The 18062-nt window shown below is 39.1% G+C and overlaps 1 protein-coding gene across 1 annotated transcript in view; it reads right to left on the minus strand.

Moving 5' to 3' along the window:
• Positions 1–5060: 5060 nt before the first annotated feature.
• Positions 5061–18062, minus strand: part of cntnap2a (contactin associated protein 2a) — a 514884-nt gene continuing 501882 nt past the window's right edge. The window contains exons 22-24 of the mRNA XM_072688821.1: positions 11402–11632; positions 9288–9359; positions 5061–8544 (exon numbers count right to left, since the gene is read on the minus strand). Of these exons, the coding sequence (XP_072544922.1) occupies positions 8345–8544; positions 9288–9359; positions 11402–11632 (503 nt within the window). The 3' untranslated portion in view covers positions 5061–8344. The remainder of the gene's footprint in view (positions 8545–9287; positions 9360–11401; positions 11633–18062) is intronic.

Consider the following 18062-nt stretch of genomic DNA (forward strand, 5'->3'; position numbering starts at 1 on the left):
GCAGCAAACATGGGCTGTATAGATGGAGACGTGAACAGTACGCTGGGAAACCTCAACAGTGCTTACATATTACAAAGGTGCACGTATTTGTCACTGTACAGTGAACACTGTACCGTGAAATGTGTCCTCTGCGTTTAACCCATCTGTGGTAATGAACACACACACACACACACACACACTAGTGAACTAGGGGCAGTGAGTACACACACACCCAGAGCGGTGGGCAGCCAACTCCAGCACCCGGGGAGCAGAGAGGGTAAAGGGTGGCAGCAGTGGCAGCTTGCCGAGCCCAGGAATCGAACCCACAACCCTGTTATCGATAGCTCTGCGCTCTAACCGCTGAGCCACCACTGCCCCGTGTCATGTGTCAGACAGGAACAAAAAGGGAGGAATAATCTGCTTTCCAAGATATGGGCGCTTTAAATGGGTACATCAGACAGCATAACAAATGTAGCCATTGCAACATTTACAGCAGAGCCACGGTAATCCTGAAAGGAGGATTTTGTGGTTTAAAGACTAAAACTCCCTTCTGATGATGTATCTTGACGATGGGAGGAGCTTTTAAAAGTGAATACCACTGAGCCCTTATATAGACAGGTAGATATCATCGCTGCTAGGAAGCTGAACATCATGTCTGTATTTATTGGCCTCTACATCAGAGCTTTCATTTCTTGGCGGGTTTCTGTGCAACATCATCACAGAGATGCGAGCGCAACCTCATGCTAGAGAGCAACAGTGACAAAGAAGTTGTTGTGCAGTAAACCACATCAAGCGTAAAGAAAGATGGATGGAAAATGTTTAATGTTCAGAGGGGATCAGATTCCTTAGCCAAAAGTCGTAGAAAATGAAAAGCGAAAAAGGAAAATCACAATTACTGTCTAGTGACCGGCTTAGTTAACAAAAGTGATTTTGCCCCTCAGCTTTGCGCACATCCAGTAATGTTTGTAAACAGGAAACCGGTCTTCCCTTTGTTGTACGATGTATTTGCATAATGCATGCTGGATATTGTAGTGAGGGAATTCTCGAGCAGTCATTCATTAGAGCACACAGTTGCAAATCAGGTGTCAAATCAAAGGATTCAAGGTGTGCTTGGACTGGCTAGGGGTTTGTTAACTGTGACGTCTGATCACATGTTAAAGTCATTGGAGTTGTCCAAAAACTCAGACAAGTGATCACTGCCCTGCACAAACAAGGGAAAGGATACAAACAGATAGCAAAGCACTGAACGCTCCTAGAGATACAGCTGGAAGCAGAGCTCACAAGTTCAGAGTTAAAGCAACACTGGCTAGACTACCTGGATGTGGCAGAAAGAGGACGTCATCACCCGATGCCATCAGGTTCCTGAGGCAGGTGGTCAAAAACCATTGAGTAACTGCAAAAGACCTGAAGCAAGATTTGGTGGAAAATATAAATAAGCTACAGAGGTTTTGGGAAGTTCTGTGGAGCGAGAAAACAAGACTGGAACTTTTCAGGCCTATCGATCAGCCTTATGTCTGGAAGTGGAAAAGTAAGGCATGGCAGGGGCTCGGTGAAGACCGGGGACTTTTGCATCCTCTAGCACTGGAAATCTGCAGATTCAGTCAAGAATCAGGAAATCCAAAGAGAAAATGTGATGCCTTCTGTGAGGAAGCTGAAGCTAGGACACCATTGGACCTTCCAACAGTACAGTCACCAAAAGCATACCTCAAAGTCCACCAGTCGTCATTTAAAGTGGTATTGTGCGTTGAATGTGTGTTGAGCTATTTAAATTCTTGTTTGATGGTTTTATTGCAAACTGTAAACCTAGTTTTCAATAGAGGATGAATCATCTCCACTGCAACTGTAGATGCCAGCTAGCTGTTAAATGTTTTAAAACCGCTGATCTCAAAAGAAACCCTGAATGAGCAGGTGACTGTAGACGTTTGGCCATGTAGTGTATGTTATAAGTCACATACACACCTATTTACTCAGTACGTCCATTTGAATTAAAACACTTTTTCCATTTTCTGTTAGTAATGTTAGTAACCGCAGCTACAGAATCTGTATGCAGATTATATAGCAGTATACTTCTGCTATGACTTCTCTGCAGAAAACTGAATTACCACTTTCAGTATAACTAAACTAGACAAAGACTCCTATACTGTACATACACTAGATCACATGACAGTGTCCATTGTGATCAGTGAGCTTTATAAACACACCTCCCTTTGTCTCACATCAGGACGACCAGTGAGATCTGCAGAGCACACAAGCTCATGTGTGTTGTGTAAGCAGCAGTTCAAAAAGATGTGATGGGTCCTCATGTGATTCAGGGAAAGCACATACTAGCCTTCACCCTCCCAGCACTGTGAGCACTGTGTGATGATGTGTGTGTATGTGTGTGGGGGGGTGTCCTAACACCTGTATGGGAATTGGAAATGACTACCATTGAGTCCATAAAGAGTAGATTCAGCACATACAGCACATACAGAAAAACAATTGTTGATGGAACAAATGAAAAGACATTTCAGTGTGTGACATTTGTTGAAACTGCATTGTCTTTAAATCAGAATTATTCATCATTAAAAACAAGTGTAGATCATTCTCAAGTGACTGGGGAAACTGTAGAATATCAATGATACGGTTCTAATAACATCAATAACCAGAATTAAATTAGAATAAAAAATAACCACATTATTAATCACATTAATATCCATCCACCCATCTTCTTACCTACTTCTTCCTGTTCAGGGTCGCAGCAGGTTCGGTACCTACCTGAAATCCCTGGGCGCAGGGTAGGAATACCCCCTGGACAGGGCCCCAGTCAATGTCCCAATGTGCCAATGAGGACCACACACATCCACATTCATTCACACCAATTTAACATGGTCAGTTCACTGTTCATTCACCCTGTGCATTTTTGTGAGGCAGGAGGAAACCGGAATACCCGGAAGAAACTAGCACAGACACAGAGAAAACACACCAAACTCCTCCCAAACAGAGATCAGAGCCACTAGAGCTGTGCAATGCATGTACAACCTGTGATGCCACCATATTCTAATGAAGTACTAATAACATTCATATCCAGAATGAAAGTCTAATCACAGTAATATATAGTTTCAGAGTTGTCTGAAGTGCCTTTGCACCAGACTGCCTATATAGAACAACTGTATGTATACAGTGTTGCTAATCAGATCATGTGGGGTCAGTTGTGTTGTCCAGTCAGCCCAGGTTTGCTCTTTACAACAAAATCACCCCTCAACCTCAGTTTTTAGGATCCAGTTTAACGTCTTCATCATAACTGAATGAAGTGTTTGGAGAAATATTAAAACATTAAAACAACTAAACCTTTTATCTGTAGATTATTATTATTTAGATGATGTGGGATCTAATAGTGGTTGAAACTGCCAAAACAGAAGTGTAGTGAAAGGAATCACATTCATAGCTATCCTTCAGATTTCTTTTTTTCTTGTTAAAGTAAACTGCTATCATTAATTCTTTTACTGTGACCGAACCCCCTACATAATAATTACTACTGCCCATCCAAAAATGGAAGATATTATAAATAGCATTTAACATATATATATATATATATATATATTTTCACACACAAACTGTCACTCAGACTGACAACATATTCTATGATAGGTGATACCTCACCTAAAAACTGGGCTATGAAAAATTAAACAAATATCAAAACGAGTGAATTCTAAGTTGACCAGTTATACATTATGCATTCAAAATGCTAGCTGCACATGAGTCTGATACAGACATAGTAGTTATGAGTTGCATTTCTATGCAGTTACAATCTCTTATCACAAGGGGGCATAAAGGACTATAGAAACTGATGTTAAAAGACTGGGCTTCTTTTAAAAAATAAGTGAATAGAAATGTAATTTCCATGTGAATTAATTGTACCCTTTATGTGTTTGTATGTCAAATTGGAAAGTCACATGCTCACACTTTATAATTCAATACTTAAAGAGTAATGAAATAAATCTATTTTGTATTCTACAGAAAATGATCAAGATGGTGTTGTTCGCATTGATGGTGAACTGAATGCCTCGCTGAACGTCACTGTCATTATTCTAATACATTCTTCACATATACCAGCTTAGACAGCCGGAGTCAGCCATGCATCCAAGCCCTCAATGGCCCAACGATGACAACTTAGTGAACCCGGGTATTGGCCACACAACCCTGCAAACAATAACTGACTGGGCTACCACTGCCCCTAATGAAATGGTTTTGAATATGCAGCCTGATGTGCGATACACTGTTTTAGCACAGTTCTGAAAAACCTTCTTCATATTCTATTCAGGGTAGAGAGGTTCATGCAGACGTTCTAAAGACTGCATGGTGTATCAGATAGTAAAGATATACCACATTGAATGTACAGTGGTGGCGCAACTGATCTGGTTTATTTTACTCTACTCACACAGACTGATCTGATCTGAAATCAGGTAAAATCAGACTTAGCACTTTTCTGTTAGCCCGTTAGCACTTTCAGAAATAGCACTTTCTGTTAGTTCACGTTTTTATTGTTGTATATATAAAAAAGCTCTTGTTCTTGTTGGATGCGCTGTGTTTTTTCTAGCGTGTGCAAAATTGTGAGCTCATTCAATGCAGTTTGGATCAGAAGTGCTCATTATGATTATTTTATTTTATTTATTTTATTAATCAGAGGAGTGTAAAATTGTGAGTGCTGTGTGACTTCTACTCCTATTCATGTCCTTTATTGTTCAGAATGAGTTCCTGACAGTAACAATACTGTCAAGTATCACTGTTAAGATCACCTTCATTACATAATAAATAAATGCAGCAACATCAGTGGGGTGTAACCTTACTAATATAGGAATGTAGAACAGCGGAAATGGTTATTACTTGGAAATTACTTGAAACTGTATCTACATTTTGCCCTTTTTAAAACACTGGATGGATTGTTTTAAGTATGTGTGTATCAATGTTTTATAAATAAAGTCTGTTTTCTATAACAGAGCTGACTTTTAAAGTTGCAAAAATGAGTGTCATAGGCTTTATGATTAGTTTATTCATAAAAAATTAAATCACACAAATAATAGTTATGTGTGAACGTCCAACCTTCTAGAACACTATGCTCTCTCCAATCTCTGCCATCTAACACAGCAAGTTCTACATGCCAGCATGGCCAATTTCCCAATAAACATCATGACAAAGATTTGATAAGTACTCTTTATTCCCTCCCCCATAAGAATTGCCACACTTATATTTTTTCCCCCCAGTACGTTGCAGTCAGTCAGGCCTTACACATGGATGAGATGGACGAAAGGAAGAGGTTATTACAAATATCTTACGGTGGTACACAGCCAGTGGGGGACGGAGTAGTACTGAATATAAAAAGTATTATACTATTCATTCCTGACTCTTCAATATCATAACAAAAAGTTTAAAAAATATGTCCCCCGAGACTAAATACAGGTATGATATTCCACAATAGTTTACAATACAGTATGTACAATTTCACATACAGTGGTCATGCTGGCATCAAAACAATAAGTAAAATACATAAGTAAGCAGTTATGCACAGTCTTATTATGAAAACATACTGAGTAAATATGTTGTGTTGTATATGCACATATGCAGTAACTCTTAGCTCAGAATAGTGGATATTTATTAAAAAAAAAAAAATCAAAATCAAAATCATGGTAAACAAAATTTGCCCCAAAAGTAAACTATTTAGAACCTTCATTTGTATTTACATAAAACTGAAGGCGTATAAACATTTGAAATATCACATTTTACAATGAGATATGACAGGCAGCAGGAGTGAAGCATGAAAATAAACAATAAAAACTTAATAAATATTATAGTTGTAATAATAATAATAATATTTGCACTAAAAAGAGAACATGTTAATCTAGGTGGGGGTTTTAACATATCATAATGGCCAAGGCTTTCTGCACCACACCTGACACTTAGGAACTGTATCTATCTCTAAAACTCTCAGGACATTTCCAGCAATTCACAATCCAATTCACTCCGACGCACATGGAGAGAAATACACAGACGATGTCTAGGTAATCTATAAAATATTCTCATAAAAATATATTTATACATTATATTAATTTTTGACCAATGTACAAAAACCAATAATGGAACACTGAGGGGGTGACGTACTGATCCCAGGGTATCTACAGTGTTTAATGCGGGTTTGATCGCTGTGGCATGCAAATACAGCTGCTACATTCTACAAAGCTCTCAGTTCCTTCTCCTCGTCTCCAAAACACTCATAATGATTCAAATGTACTGCTTTGTGAGGTCGCCACCAAAGTGCACTCCTTACAGTCCTTTAAAGCATGTAGCTTATAAGCATAAATACTCAGTAAATATATCAGACTCCTTCACCTTGTTTATCTCAGCCATAAACAACTTTACATCAGAGCAGACTGAAAAGAATTTATCCTCTGCTAAATCAAATTCAAACCAACCAAGCTAGAAGTGTTTCTGGACGCACTTTTGTAGACAGTTTTCATGGCCAAATATATTGTAGCTAGACATGAAGCATCGAGTTTGCAGTTTTGTCAGGGATACAGGAAGGCCTTTTGCTAGTTGGTGGTGCTAAAATCGAGAGCAGTGTATCATTTAAATAATAGTTCATTTGCACAGTGCAGAGAGAAACCGCAACACAGCTAATATACAGCGAGTTAGCTCAAATGTTACCAAATTAGCGAGTTAGGGCCAACAGCTGCAGTTTGTGGATTACCTTAATTATACACTCATATGACATTTCCACATGTAGCCAAACTGTGCAAGCATTCATTAGGACTACAAGTTAGCTAAGTCACTGATACAGCATGTTGGCTTAAGTTAGCTAATCACGGATACAGCAGGTTAGCTCAACTTTGCCAAGTCACTGATGCAGCAAGTTAACTTGGGTCAATTTTAACAGTGCTTTAATGCAATTGGCAACAAATCGTTAGTTAAGTTCTTGTATGTTTTTTTTCTCATTTCTTTTAGTAATTGCACGTCAGTTAAACAATCCTGACGGTGGGGGGCATTGCTGCAACCTTGCCCTTGCACTTCCTGCTCCCCTGTGAGATGCAGCAACATTTGATCATTATGTGTTTCCTTATCACGTCCATTAGATATCAAACAAACAAAGAGGGGGCTGTAGCCTTGGCTTAACCATCATGACTTAAGTATCTTTATATAAAAGCTTAAAAAATGCAAACAATTAAAACAAAACGGTGACATAACAGCATTTTGTGAGAATAAACACCAATGCATACCTGTAGAACAAACCCAGTCTTCAGCCAACCTTCTTTAGAACACGTCACCAGGGACCAAATGGACTGTGCTAGCACTGCACCAGCACTGGCTTTCATACCAGTTGTCTCAAACGCAGTGCATTACACAACAGTCCTATAATGCTAAACACAACACAAGGCTTGACTTCGCACATTATCTGTGTAAATAAGAACGGTTAGATACCTCTCAGGCAGAAGGCTCACTGGATGAATCCTGAAGGCACCTCGGATCGAGCCTAACCTAATCCACAATCGTTGCTTCGAGCCTAACATGTTTAGATCATCTCAGAACTTTGTAAAGCAATTCTTCTGCGAAAGAAAGCATGTAAGACTGAGAGGTGTTTGGCAATGGATACGCACATGAAGAAAGTCTGAAAGCACTCACTCTCAAACTAAATGAATATAAAGAAATAAACTGCTAGTTTTAATGATGCCACACATTTCCATTCAGAGTCAGCATATATGGACTTTTCCAGTTTGTAATTCAAATTTGTTCGTGGTTGTTTTTTGTTTTTGAGTGCAAAAGAAAGAGAGCAGCACACTTGGACTTGCGAACAATCGTAACACTGCTTTTCAAGATGCTCTTATAGCGCATGCCTCAGTTTCCCTCTGTAGTACTGATCGAAACACTGGTACAATCATTGCAACGTCATTGCAAAATCAAAACTTCCGTCTCATATATTCTGAGTCAAATAAAGCAAATGTTACAACATAGTGGCGTTTACAGTCATTCAGAAACACTACACTCGCACAGATTGCTTTGAAAGATTGAAGGAGATACAAAGAAGTAATACAATTAAATCTGAGCAAAAACTAAGAAATCTGTAAAAAGGAAAAACAAACCTGGCAAATGTGAAGGTCTCAATTCAAAGCAAGTAAAAAAAAAAAAGAACAGAAGAGGACACGCTCTGTTCACACATGACTCAGAGATTAAATATGTAAAGGACTCTTCAAACGCCCAACCACGATAGAAAGTATTGACGAGCTATTCATTATGTACAGTCCGATTCACTTCTCAGCACGGATCACAAAACCGCTGCCGAGATTTCGGCTCGTTCTGATCGAGTCTGAAAGAGTCTGTACATTCTGACCACAGCCAGCTAGATGAACCACTCCTTCTTGCTCTCATCGATGGTCTCTGTGAAGTTGGGGTCAGTTCCGATGATGGCCGTGTCGGCCGACTCGGAGGACTCCCCGCCTTTGGCCTCGTTGGTGTGGTAGGTGCCTTTGTGGCGGAACATGTAGCGGATGAGGAACACCAAAGTGCACAGGATGGTAAAAATTACCACAGCAATAATGCCTGAAACGAGACAGCTAGTCACATCAACAGCACATACAGGGTTGCAGTTTCATTATAATTTTATTACATTTATAGAATTTAAACAATTTAATAGCACAAGTCTAAGTCATTCAAACTGGGTTTGGTGTAAAATACTTTGTTCTAGAGTCAGAATTGTTTACAGTGGTGGTGAACAGAACCAGGTGTCTGAAGAGTTTAATGACTCCCTCACAGAAAGGTATTATAGCATATGGCTATGAATTGGTCTGATACCTCAGATACTAGTTAATCATAGCTTTGAGAGTTATTGGCCTTTTTTTTAATTATTATTTTTTTCATGGACAAGGTATAAAATAAGGCTTATTTGTTCAGATTTGCCATAATACTAGTAATAGTTGGCAATGTGTGTGTTTTATTCACGGTGACCCCTGGTTCCCTAGCACCACCACTGTAAACAAATCAGTCAGTGTGTGTGCAAAAGTTTGAACATGCTTGTCAAATTACGTGTTAATTTTTACATCCTTCACAGAGCAACATTTCTGCACTACAGAAGCATTTACAGCATAATTACTGTTCAGTAGCTTAATTTAAAATATTACAAAAAAACAACAATTAATTATGGCAAGTGCAAAAGCAGTTGCACACCATACACATTATTTGTTTATAAGACTTGTTCACTTAGAACACCAACAGGATGTCCCAGGATTTGACCTAGGCTTTGCCTAAACCTTTGCATTAGACTGAAGATCCTCAATATTTTCTACCTCCAATTATTGCTGAGTTTCGATTGACCCCATCCGGTATGACTCGCTCCTCATTGAAAGGAAAGTCAGCACCTGCAGGAGGCATGTGCACATGTGATTACGCTTCAAACAACATGCATGAACATCACTGTCTGAGAAGAGATTCCCAGAATATGGAGAGTTCAGTAAATGGAAATAACTTTCATCACAAGTCTTTCTTCAGGCTCTATATTGTAGATTTATATAATAAAAAAAAATCCTCCACTCACTGGCCACTTTACTACAAACACCTACCTTGGACTTCCTTTGTACTGTACTGACATGATATTGGCCAGTGGTGGTCAGTGTTTTTGTTTTCTTGTGTTCTGTGACCTTGACTAGATACAATGAGAGAGCAATTGTGTCCACACTGAGGCCACACAACGGAGATGTAGGCCTGTCACTATAATTACATAATTGTACCTCAATAGCTTGAAACTGTCCATTGTGTTTACTTGTGTGTTTGTTCATATAAGAATGAATGTCAGCAGTGTTTTTTTGAGAGGCAGTACGGATTGCCAAAAGCAAGCATACATCTCCCAAACAAGTATTACTGCTATTATATTATCATTAAATCAGTAACATAAATTTTTTTAATAACATAAAAATTGTCTTAATTTGACAATAATGTTGTTTACCACAATTATTTTTGTGACAATATATAGTCAAAAAATAAATAAAAGAATAATAATAAAATTGCCTTGTGCTACTGGTGGACAATATGCTTGATATATGAATATGAATATACATGTACTTAATTACTTAACACAAGTAAAAAGACATTACACTGTTTCTACAACCTTCAAATATATCCAGACTATGATTTCATTTTCCAATAAATCATTTTCCACAGGACTAGTAGACATATCTTTGAGTCCTTTTTGAGGGACTCTCTGAAAGCAACACAGTATCACAGGGACAAGACATTTTCCCCGTAGTGCTGCAGGGGACTGGCCTCTTGACTGAGGTTTCTTTACTCTGGACATCAACAAAGGCGTGTCAATCGCTCAATACTCTTACTTGTAACAGCTGAGCTGCTGACTGAACTTATGGGAAACACTGCAATACAGCTACTTTTGAGGGAGATGGGTATATAAGGCACAAATAAATGCTTCATGCAATCTTCTGAGAAAAGCGCTCTGCTCTGAAAACACAGCCAAATCAACTGCCCAGACCAGATGTGTTCCAGCTGTGAGAGAGCAGAATTTCTCCCAGTGTCAGCTGGTTTAAATGCCACTTTGTATCTTTAGACTGAGCTGACATTCTACATGCCGATGCAAGCAATTCTTAACAGCAATCTTCCTTCTAAAATGTCAGATATGAACTACTGCATTTTAAACACTGAGGACACCCTTATCTCATTGGACCTGGATTACCTTTCCCACGGGAGGTGTGTGAGATTTAAGTGACCAACTGTTTTATAAGAAAGTGTCTATGTTTACTCAAATCTCTACTAATAGCTCAATAGACATCCCATAAACAGGACCTAGAAAAGCTCCAGGTTTAGCCAATTAAAGAACAGCATTTACTTCACAGCTCCAGGTGCACTGCAGACTCTACTGGATTTAAATCTATCCACCATTACTACTGTGAGGCTGTAAAAAAAACGATACATTGCTAATTCATACTGAATTAAAATCACTCCATAATTATCACTGTCAGAAAGCAACATTACTGAAATGCTACATGCTGCATTGGAATCTATCCATACTGAAATACTGAAAAATCCTTCCACAATGAATCCTATCAGAATGGAAAAACAACACCTAAATGATTCATACTGGATTCAAATCTGTCCATAACTAATACCAAATTGGAAAAAAAAAATACACAAACACATACATACACACACTGCAGATTCATACTGGATTAAAACCACTCCTCAATTATTACTGTCAGACTGTAAAACTACATAAACAGGCTGTAGATTCATACTGGATAAAATCATACTTATTACTGTCTGACTGTAAAAACTACACATTACTAATTCATACTGGATTCAAATCAACTGAATAATTATTACTGTCAGACTTTAAAACACATACAGAAAACTCCTACTGAACACACTGTTTGGTTATGGGAATGCACTGCCTCACCTCCGTCCAGGTGCCAGGGGTCAGTGGCGGCGGACATTGGTGGAATGGTTAGTGGTGATGCTCCGCAGTTGGACTCCACTAGTTTACCCTGATGTGAGACTGGCGCTGGAGTTCGCGTCCTCAGAGCAGCCTTCAACGGAGCGATGGAGTTGAACTGCACTCTGGACAGACAGCCCACAAAGCCTGGAGTGTTGTACTTCTCTATCAGCACTGGATCAATCTGACCGGTCTCTGCAGAAAGGAGTGACAGGGAGAGAGACACACACAAACTCAAAAAATGAACAATTATCATTTGAATGGGATGTTTCAGCTTCTGGAGATGCAGTTTAAACACCTCAGTTCCACATCATATCAAGTGCCCATAATAACTGTAGTTACACATAAACAGTCCATTCAACAACAGTGCAACTACAGGGGATGAATAAACTGCATAAGCTTATGTTGTAGCTTGGATTAGTTCATATGCAATGACCCAGTCATTACAGACACCTCAAGCCTTTAATGAATACATTCCAGCTACATATTCATTTAACAACGCTGACCACTATATGACCAATGTCTCTTCACTTGTGTAAAGTAAAATGATGTGAATTTCCCTCCCTTTATTAGGAGTGTTTCAGCTCTGACCGCTTTTTGAATGAGTAAAAAAACAGAACAGGCAGTCAGAACATGTCAGAGCGTGTTTATTGTATTTCATTCTTAGGTGTAGTAAGAGATTTGGTTTGAAAGGATAAAAATAAGTTGTATAATGACTGTAAAACTTAAATAATATCATATTCAATACCAGAAAATGCAGGATATTTGCCCTTTAAGTTATGTTACACAGAGTGTACAGCCATCTATCATGGTTGCAAATTAAGAATGTGAAAATGTCATTAAAATAAAAAATTGATTGAAATGAGGATACATTGCTTCACCATTTAAAGTTGTGTAGTTTCAGCAAATACCATTTACATCCAGACTGGATGGACAACAGGCTATCTAGCAGGTTGTCCAGAATGCCAGCGAGAGAGATGTATATGCATCCTTGGCTAGAATGGCCAGAGGGCCAGATTCCAGCACACCTTTGTGCTTTTCCTGCTCAAACACACCTGATTCAACTCACCTGTTAATTGCCAGGTGTAGTAGGTCTGTCAGAGCAGGGAAATCAGCAAACTGAACTGAACTCTGGGCTTAATCTGACCTAAAGCTTCCTAAAACTTTTCAAACCCATTTCAAATTCCATTTAATTAAAAGAGCTGATAAACAGTGATGCCAACAAGATCACTAGACAAAACCAGAGCCATCTGTGTTAAAGGTCATTAACCTGCTTATATCCTCACACATCCAATTATCAGAGCAATAAAATCATAAAAAAAAATCATGTGGGGTATTTAAATAAACCCCTCTCTATAATAGCACACCTCTCACTCTCTCATTTTCCCTTTACGGCTCCTGCTCTGCTGAATACAGACTGTTTTAACCCTGCCTGATGAAGGAGAGATTTGAGATAACCTGTACTCTATATAAGAGCAATGCTGGATCACAGGAAAGAGACGTGCATTAAAAGATAAACACAACTGTGCAGCAGGTTTAGCCAAAAAATCAAATCTACCCAAAATGTATATTACTGTCCAAATATTTTTAGTTGAGGCATACACCATGTCCTAAAGTATCCAGAAGCCCTTGCTGCTTTAAGGTGCATCCATTGCTGACAAAAGCTTAGTTTAGTCACACCCAACTTGTTTAACCTCCATAGAAAAGCACAGCAATAAAATGAGTTGCTCTGGAGCAGCAACACTTGAGCCCAAGAACACTGCGCCCAATGTTAAGAATGAGCTGAAGGGCTATGAAGCCCCCAGCATTGAGCTGTGGAGCAGTGGAACGGTGTTCTCTGGATTAATGGTGGTGCTTCATCCAGCAGGTGAGTTGGTGAGTGACAGAAGTAAATCATACAACATCAGTCAGTACCTGACATTACTGATGCTCTTAGATAGCTGGATGCAATCAAATCCACCTCATAGCAACGTCCCAACATCTAGCGTAAGAAGCAGATGTTATTGTAGCAAAGTGGGACAAATACCTATTAATAACCTTAGAAGAAACACTGGATGTGCTGTTGAGACTTCCCTACTGAAGCCCAGGTGAAGTAGTGAAGTACATGGTGCCCATTGTGTAGTGTATTGAGACACGGTGCATTTTTTGCATAATGTGATGGGTTTCATTGTTCTGCAGGACGCAGTTTGAATTTCAGAGCCTCTTTATCGATTCCACAGAGCAGGAATGATTCATGCTTATATAAATCCATCCCAAGCTGACAGCCAGGCGCTTTCTTCCCCTCCTGCTGCAGTAATCATGTCCGTCAGGCTGAGAATGAATACACGGTGTGACCTGATAGCCAAGCATTTAGCCTCTTGCTCATTTACAGGAAATGTACTGCACGTCCGAGCCATGATACAGCACCATATCAGGTTCAGCGGCCTGCGCTGGCCCTGCGGAAGATTCCACTCATCATCAGGTTTATGCTTCAGATATTGATCCAGTAGACTAAAGATTCTAGTAATAAGCCTGCAGTGGCTTTGTATAGCAGAGATTACAGGAAATACAGTCTTGTTTTATGACCTTGAGGAGTTGGGTAACGCAGGAGTGGGAAAGTTCTCCAGAAAGCTACTTTCCTAACATTCAGAAGTTTGGAATCACCATCCAAAGGCTATATAAAACACTACCATTCAGAGCTGAGCAGTTTCTAATAACTGCTCTGAAACCTGGGCAGGGTATCGCTTGTAGTTAGTGAGTTACACTATATGTCCTCATGTTTGTGGACATCCCTTCAAATGAATGCATTCAGCTACTTTAAGTTGCACCTAGTGCTGTCACAGATGTGCAAATGCACGCACACACACAGCCTGTATAGTCCCTGTACAGAAGTATTGCCAATAAAATAAGACTCTTTGGAGCAGATAAACATGAGCCTATAGGCCCCTGACAATGAGCTGTGGAGCAGTGGAACCATATTCCCTGGAATGATGGTGGTGCTCTATTCAATACTTTAGGGATGAGTTGAGGATGAGTTGGGGTGGTGGTCATCCAACATCTCACTAATGCTCTAACACACAGCAGTGCTCCAAAATCTAGTGGAAAGCCTTCCCCGGACAGTAGAAACAGAACACACACCAACAAAAGCAGGATAAACTATTTTTTAATACCTTTAATTCAGTTCCTGGATACTACTGAGAAACAACTATTCTGACTAAACAACTATTTCTCACTAAACAAAATGTAAAAATTGAAGACTAGTATTTGCATAGCTTACAACCACACAACTGCAATTTTACTGAACAAAAATAAACTAGAATTAGAGGTGTTTTGTTTAACTGCCAGAAAGAATTAGCCCTTCTCTGAAGACCTGGAAGGCCCTGAGGGTTGCCAGCCGGAAAGACGTATAAAAGGTTGTATCCATAATAATTCTAAAATAAGTGAGAAGGCTGTAGAACATCATGAAGTTCTAAACAAATGATCATTCAGAATTCCCCCTATAAAGTAAATAAATCTTTCTACAAATCATAAATGACCAAAATCTTAATTAAAATGACTTTAAATAAATGTATGACTTCATTAAATAACTTTTTACTGCTGAAATAAAGGAAACCTTGAATAAAACATGTGACAAAGTCTAGATTATTTAATATTTATAATATTTATTGAACTGAACATCATAAAGTATTAATATGAAAGTTTTTCTAAACTGCATTATTTTTTTGACTTATTGCAGTGACAGCAGTACATGATAATGAACCTTTTAGGAAGTGTATTACATAACAGGTAGGGGTCAAGTCATGCACTGACACTTTACCCTTACAAAACCCTGCACAAAAGCCAGACACAAGACAGATAATTCCCCACCCATTCTAACAACTGACAGACACATGGAAGCCTCCCAGAATGAGTAGTACAAAATGTAATTCTTAACTTACATAAACGTATGGATTTCTGAAGCAAATGAATGATATTAGAGTCAGAAGTGTTTTGTTAAATGGCCCAAATTCATTTGAGTTAGGATAAATGTACGTTTTCATATTGTCCAGTTTAAAAAAAAAAAGGTGTTTTCTCCCTTGCTTTGTCTGAAGTGGCCGAACCTGTAGGGTGTTTATGCGCAAGCTGAACAGGTCGCCTATTTATCAAAGCAGCTGTTTTCATTATCCATTAATGTCAACTATAGTTCACATATATCACATCAGATTACAATACACTCAGCGTTTGCCTGAGGCAATAACAGAGGTAGCAGAGCTGCAGACAGTTTCAGCAGCCACTTCCGTGCTACAATAATCTGTATGCCAGGCAGGTTCCTTTTCCATCTACAGTAAAATGCTATAGCTCCATATGCCATCCACCTGCCATTAATCCAGGCTTTAGCCTGCTTTAACATTAAAGCCAAACGATGCTGCTAACAGCATGCTGAATCTCAGCTCTCCCCCACCAACCTGCCAGACAAAACACTTTCATTTTCTCGGAGCATGTCTCTGAATACCAACGCCCGTCTCTGGCCCATCACTGCAGACTAATCTGCAGTGCTGCTGGATCTAACAAAAAAGGTCATTATTTCCACAAAAGCTGATACAGCAGCAGTTTATTTTCTGTGAATTTGACATTCCTTTTAGCTTTATAGAGGCAGTGCACATTAGCATTGTGACTAGTTCCCAACTGCAGACCCAAGGCAAGTACAGAAAACATACAATAGCGCTGACTCAAATCACTTTGGCTTGCTTGTTTACATATAGCATGGTGTATGTAAACTTATTGTATATAACATTTCTTTAATATTTTCTAATATTACTAATTTTTAATACTGTATATTTTCACACGTGTGGGTTTGCAATCTCATAGCATAACATGACCTTGAGTGTATTACTGTGATTACACTACAATCTTGCTATTATTTAATAATGATTATCACTAGTTTTGAGATACTGATCAACAGAAAGTTTGTTTACAACCACTCTGATCTGAATGTCAGTGCTGCAGCACTCAAACATTAATGAAGGGTCATACAGCTCCCCGTTCTCCAACTCATGGGTTAGTTTCTTCCCGTTCATTTCTAGGCATTTTGAACCACGTTTTGATGAAAGACTGCTGTGTGTTAGCAGCAGGGTTTTTCCTGAGGTGAAACATTGTTGATTATAATTACAGAGTTTGAGCTCTTTGCGAACTCTCCTTTTAAACTCAGCAGAGTCATTTTGGACCTGGATTGATTTTTATGAGAACTTCAGGCTTGATTTGTTCTATAGCCATGGATCTCATGGGGCTGGTGGGGGAGGTTTGCTGGCCATTATACACTTTGAAAGGAGACAAACATAATACGAAATGTTTAAGGTCATCTGATCTACAGATTTGTTCATCATTTTGAATTCCTGCAACATTTTCAGATGATGGGTTTCCTAAGAAATATCTGAATCATATTCACTTTATTAACCAAATGTAATATTCAAAGCTTAACAGTAATGTATGTTCGTTTTTGTCAATTGTGCAGGTTCTCACTGATCATATGAACTGTGATGCAGAAAACCCTGCATACATATCCTCTGCAAAGTGCTGTTGAACAGAGCTGATATATTGGTAAGCACTGAAAGAATGTATTTGGTGAAAATAAATATATATTTTTTGTAAATGCAGAACACACACGTTGAAGCCAACAGTAATTAGAGCAAACTGTAGCACATATAACACACGCAGTGAGGCAGGGATGACTGAAATGTTTCTTTTTGTTTGTTTCTCAGCATCACAAATTGATCTGACTTTAGTCTGAGTCATCTCAGTCGAAGTAAACAAACGCTGCATAGCTGAGCGTGAGCCGCGAGTCGTGAGTCAAACAAAAGGCAGCCCAACTCCAACTAGATGCTGCTGTATCTCCAGAGAGTGAGAAACATCCCTGCATTACTTGGTTTGTACAGAAATATGGTTTTACTTTGGAGCTCAGTCAGGCTGTTCAGATCAGGCTGCTGGAGAGGCTGTGTCTTAATACTTTGCTGAAAAGTCCTCTCCAAGATTCTGCCTGACCTCAGAGCCATGTGGATCCATAAGCTAGGCAGCTCTGCCAGTATATTTACCAAGGCCATGAGATACAGATAAGCAGAACTAGGGTGAACCAGACAGGGAAGGACATTGCAGTGAATCTGGAGGTAAGACACAGGTAAGTTGCAGGTTGTTTGTCTACTATTTAAAAACCAGAACGTACACAGTAAAGAAAGTGTATAGTGCTCCTCCGATCTCTATCTGTATCTGTGTATTATTGGATTCTGAATGATATATAATGCAGTGGGTCCCAACTCTGGTCCTCAGAGTACTCCCTGTCTTGCACATGAAAGTGTTTTCCCTCCTCCAAACTCATTTGATCCAACAAATCAGCTAATTAGCGAACCTCTCCTGGGTGGAAGCGAGTGTGTTCAAGCAGGAAAACACTAAAATATGCTGGAGGTACAGTGAAACCCATGGTGGAAGCCTGTGGTATATACAATTCTTTTTTTTTTGAGATGAGAAAGATGAACACCACCCGGCTCCATCAGGCGTGATTGGTAAATGAACTCAGACAATTGCATTTGGGCATCTGTGTTTGTTCTGCATTTATAAGAGAGCTGAGAGCTTTAAGACAGTACTTAATTAGATTCAAGGTCAGAAACAGCCCAGA

The sequence above is a fragment of the Salminus brasiliensis genome, chromosome 1, assembly GCF_030463535.1.
Source record: "Salminus brasiliensis chromosome 1, fSalBra1.hap2, whole genome shotgun sequence".
NCBI lineage: Eukaryota > Metazoa > Chordata > Actinopteri > Characiformes > Bryconidae > Salminus > Salminus brasiliensis.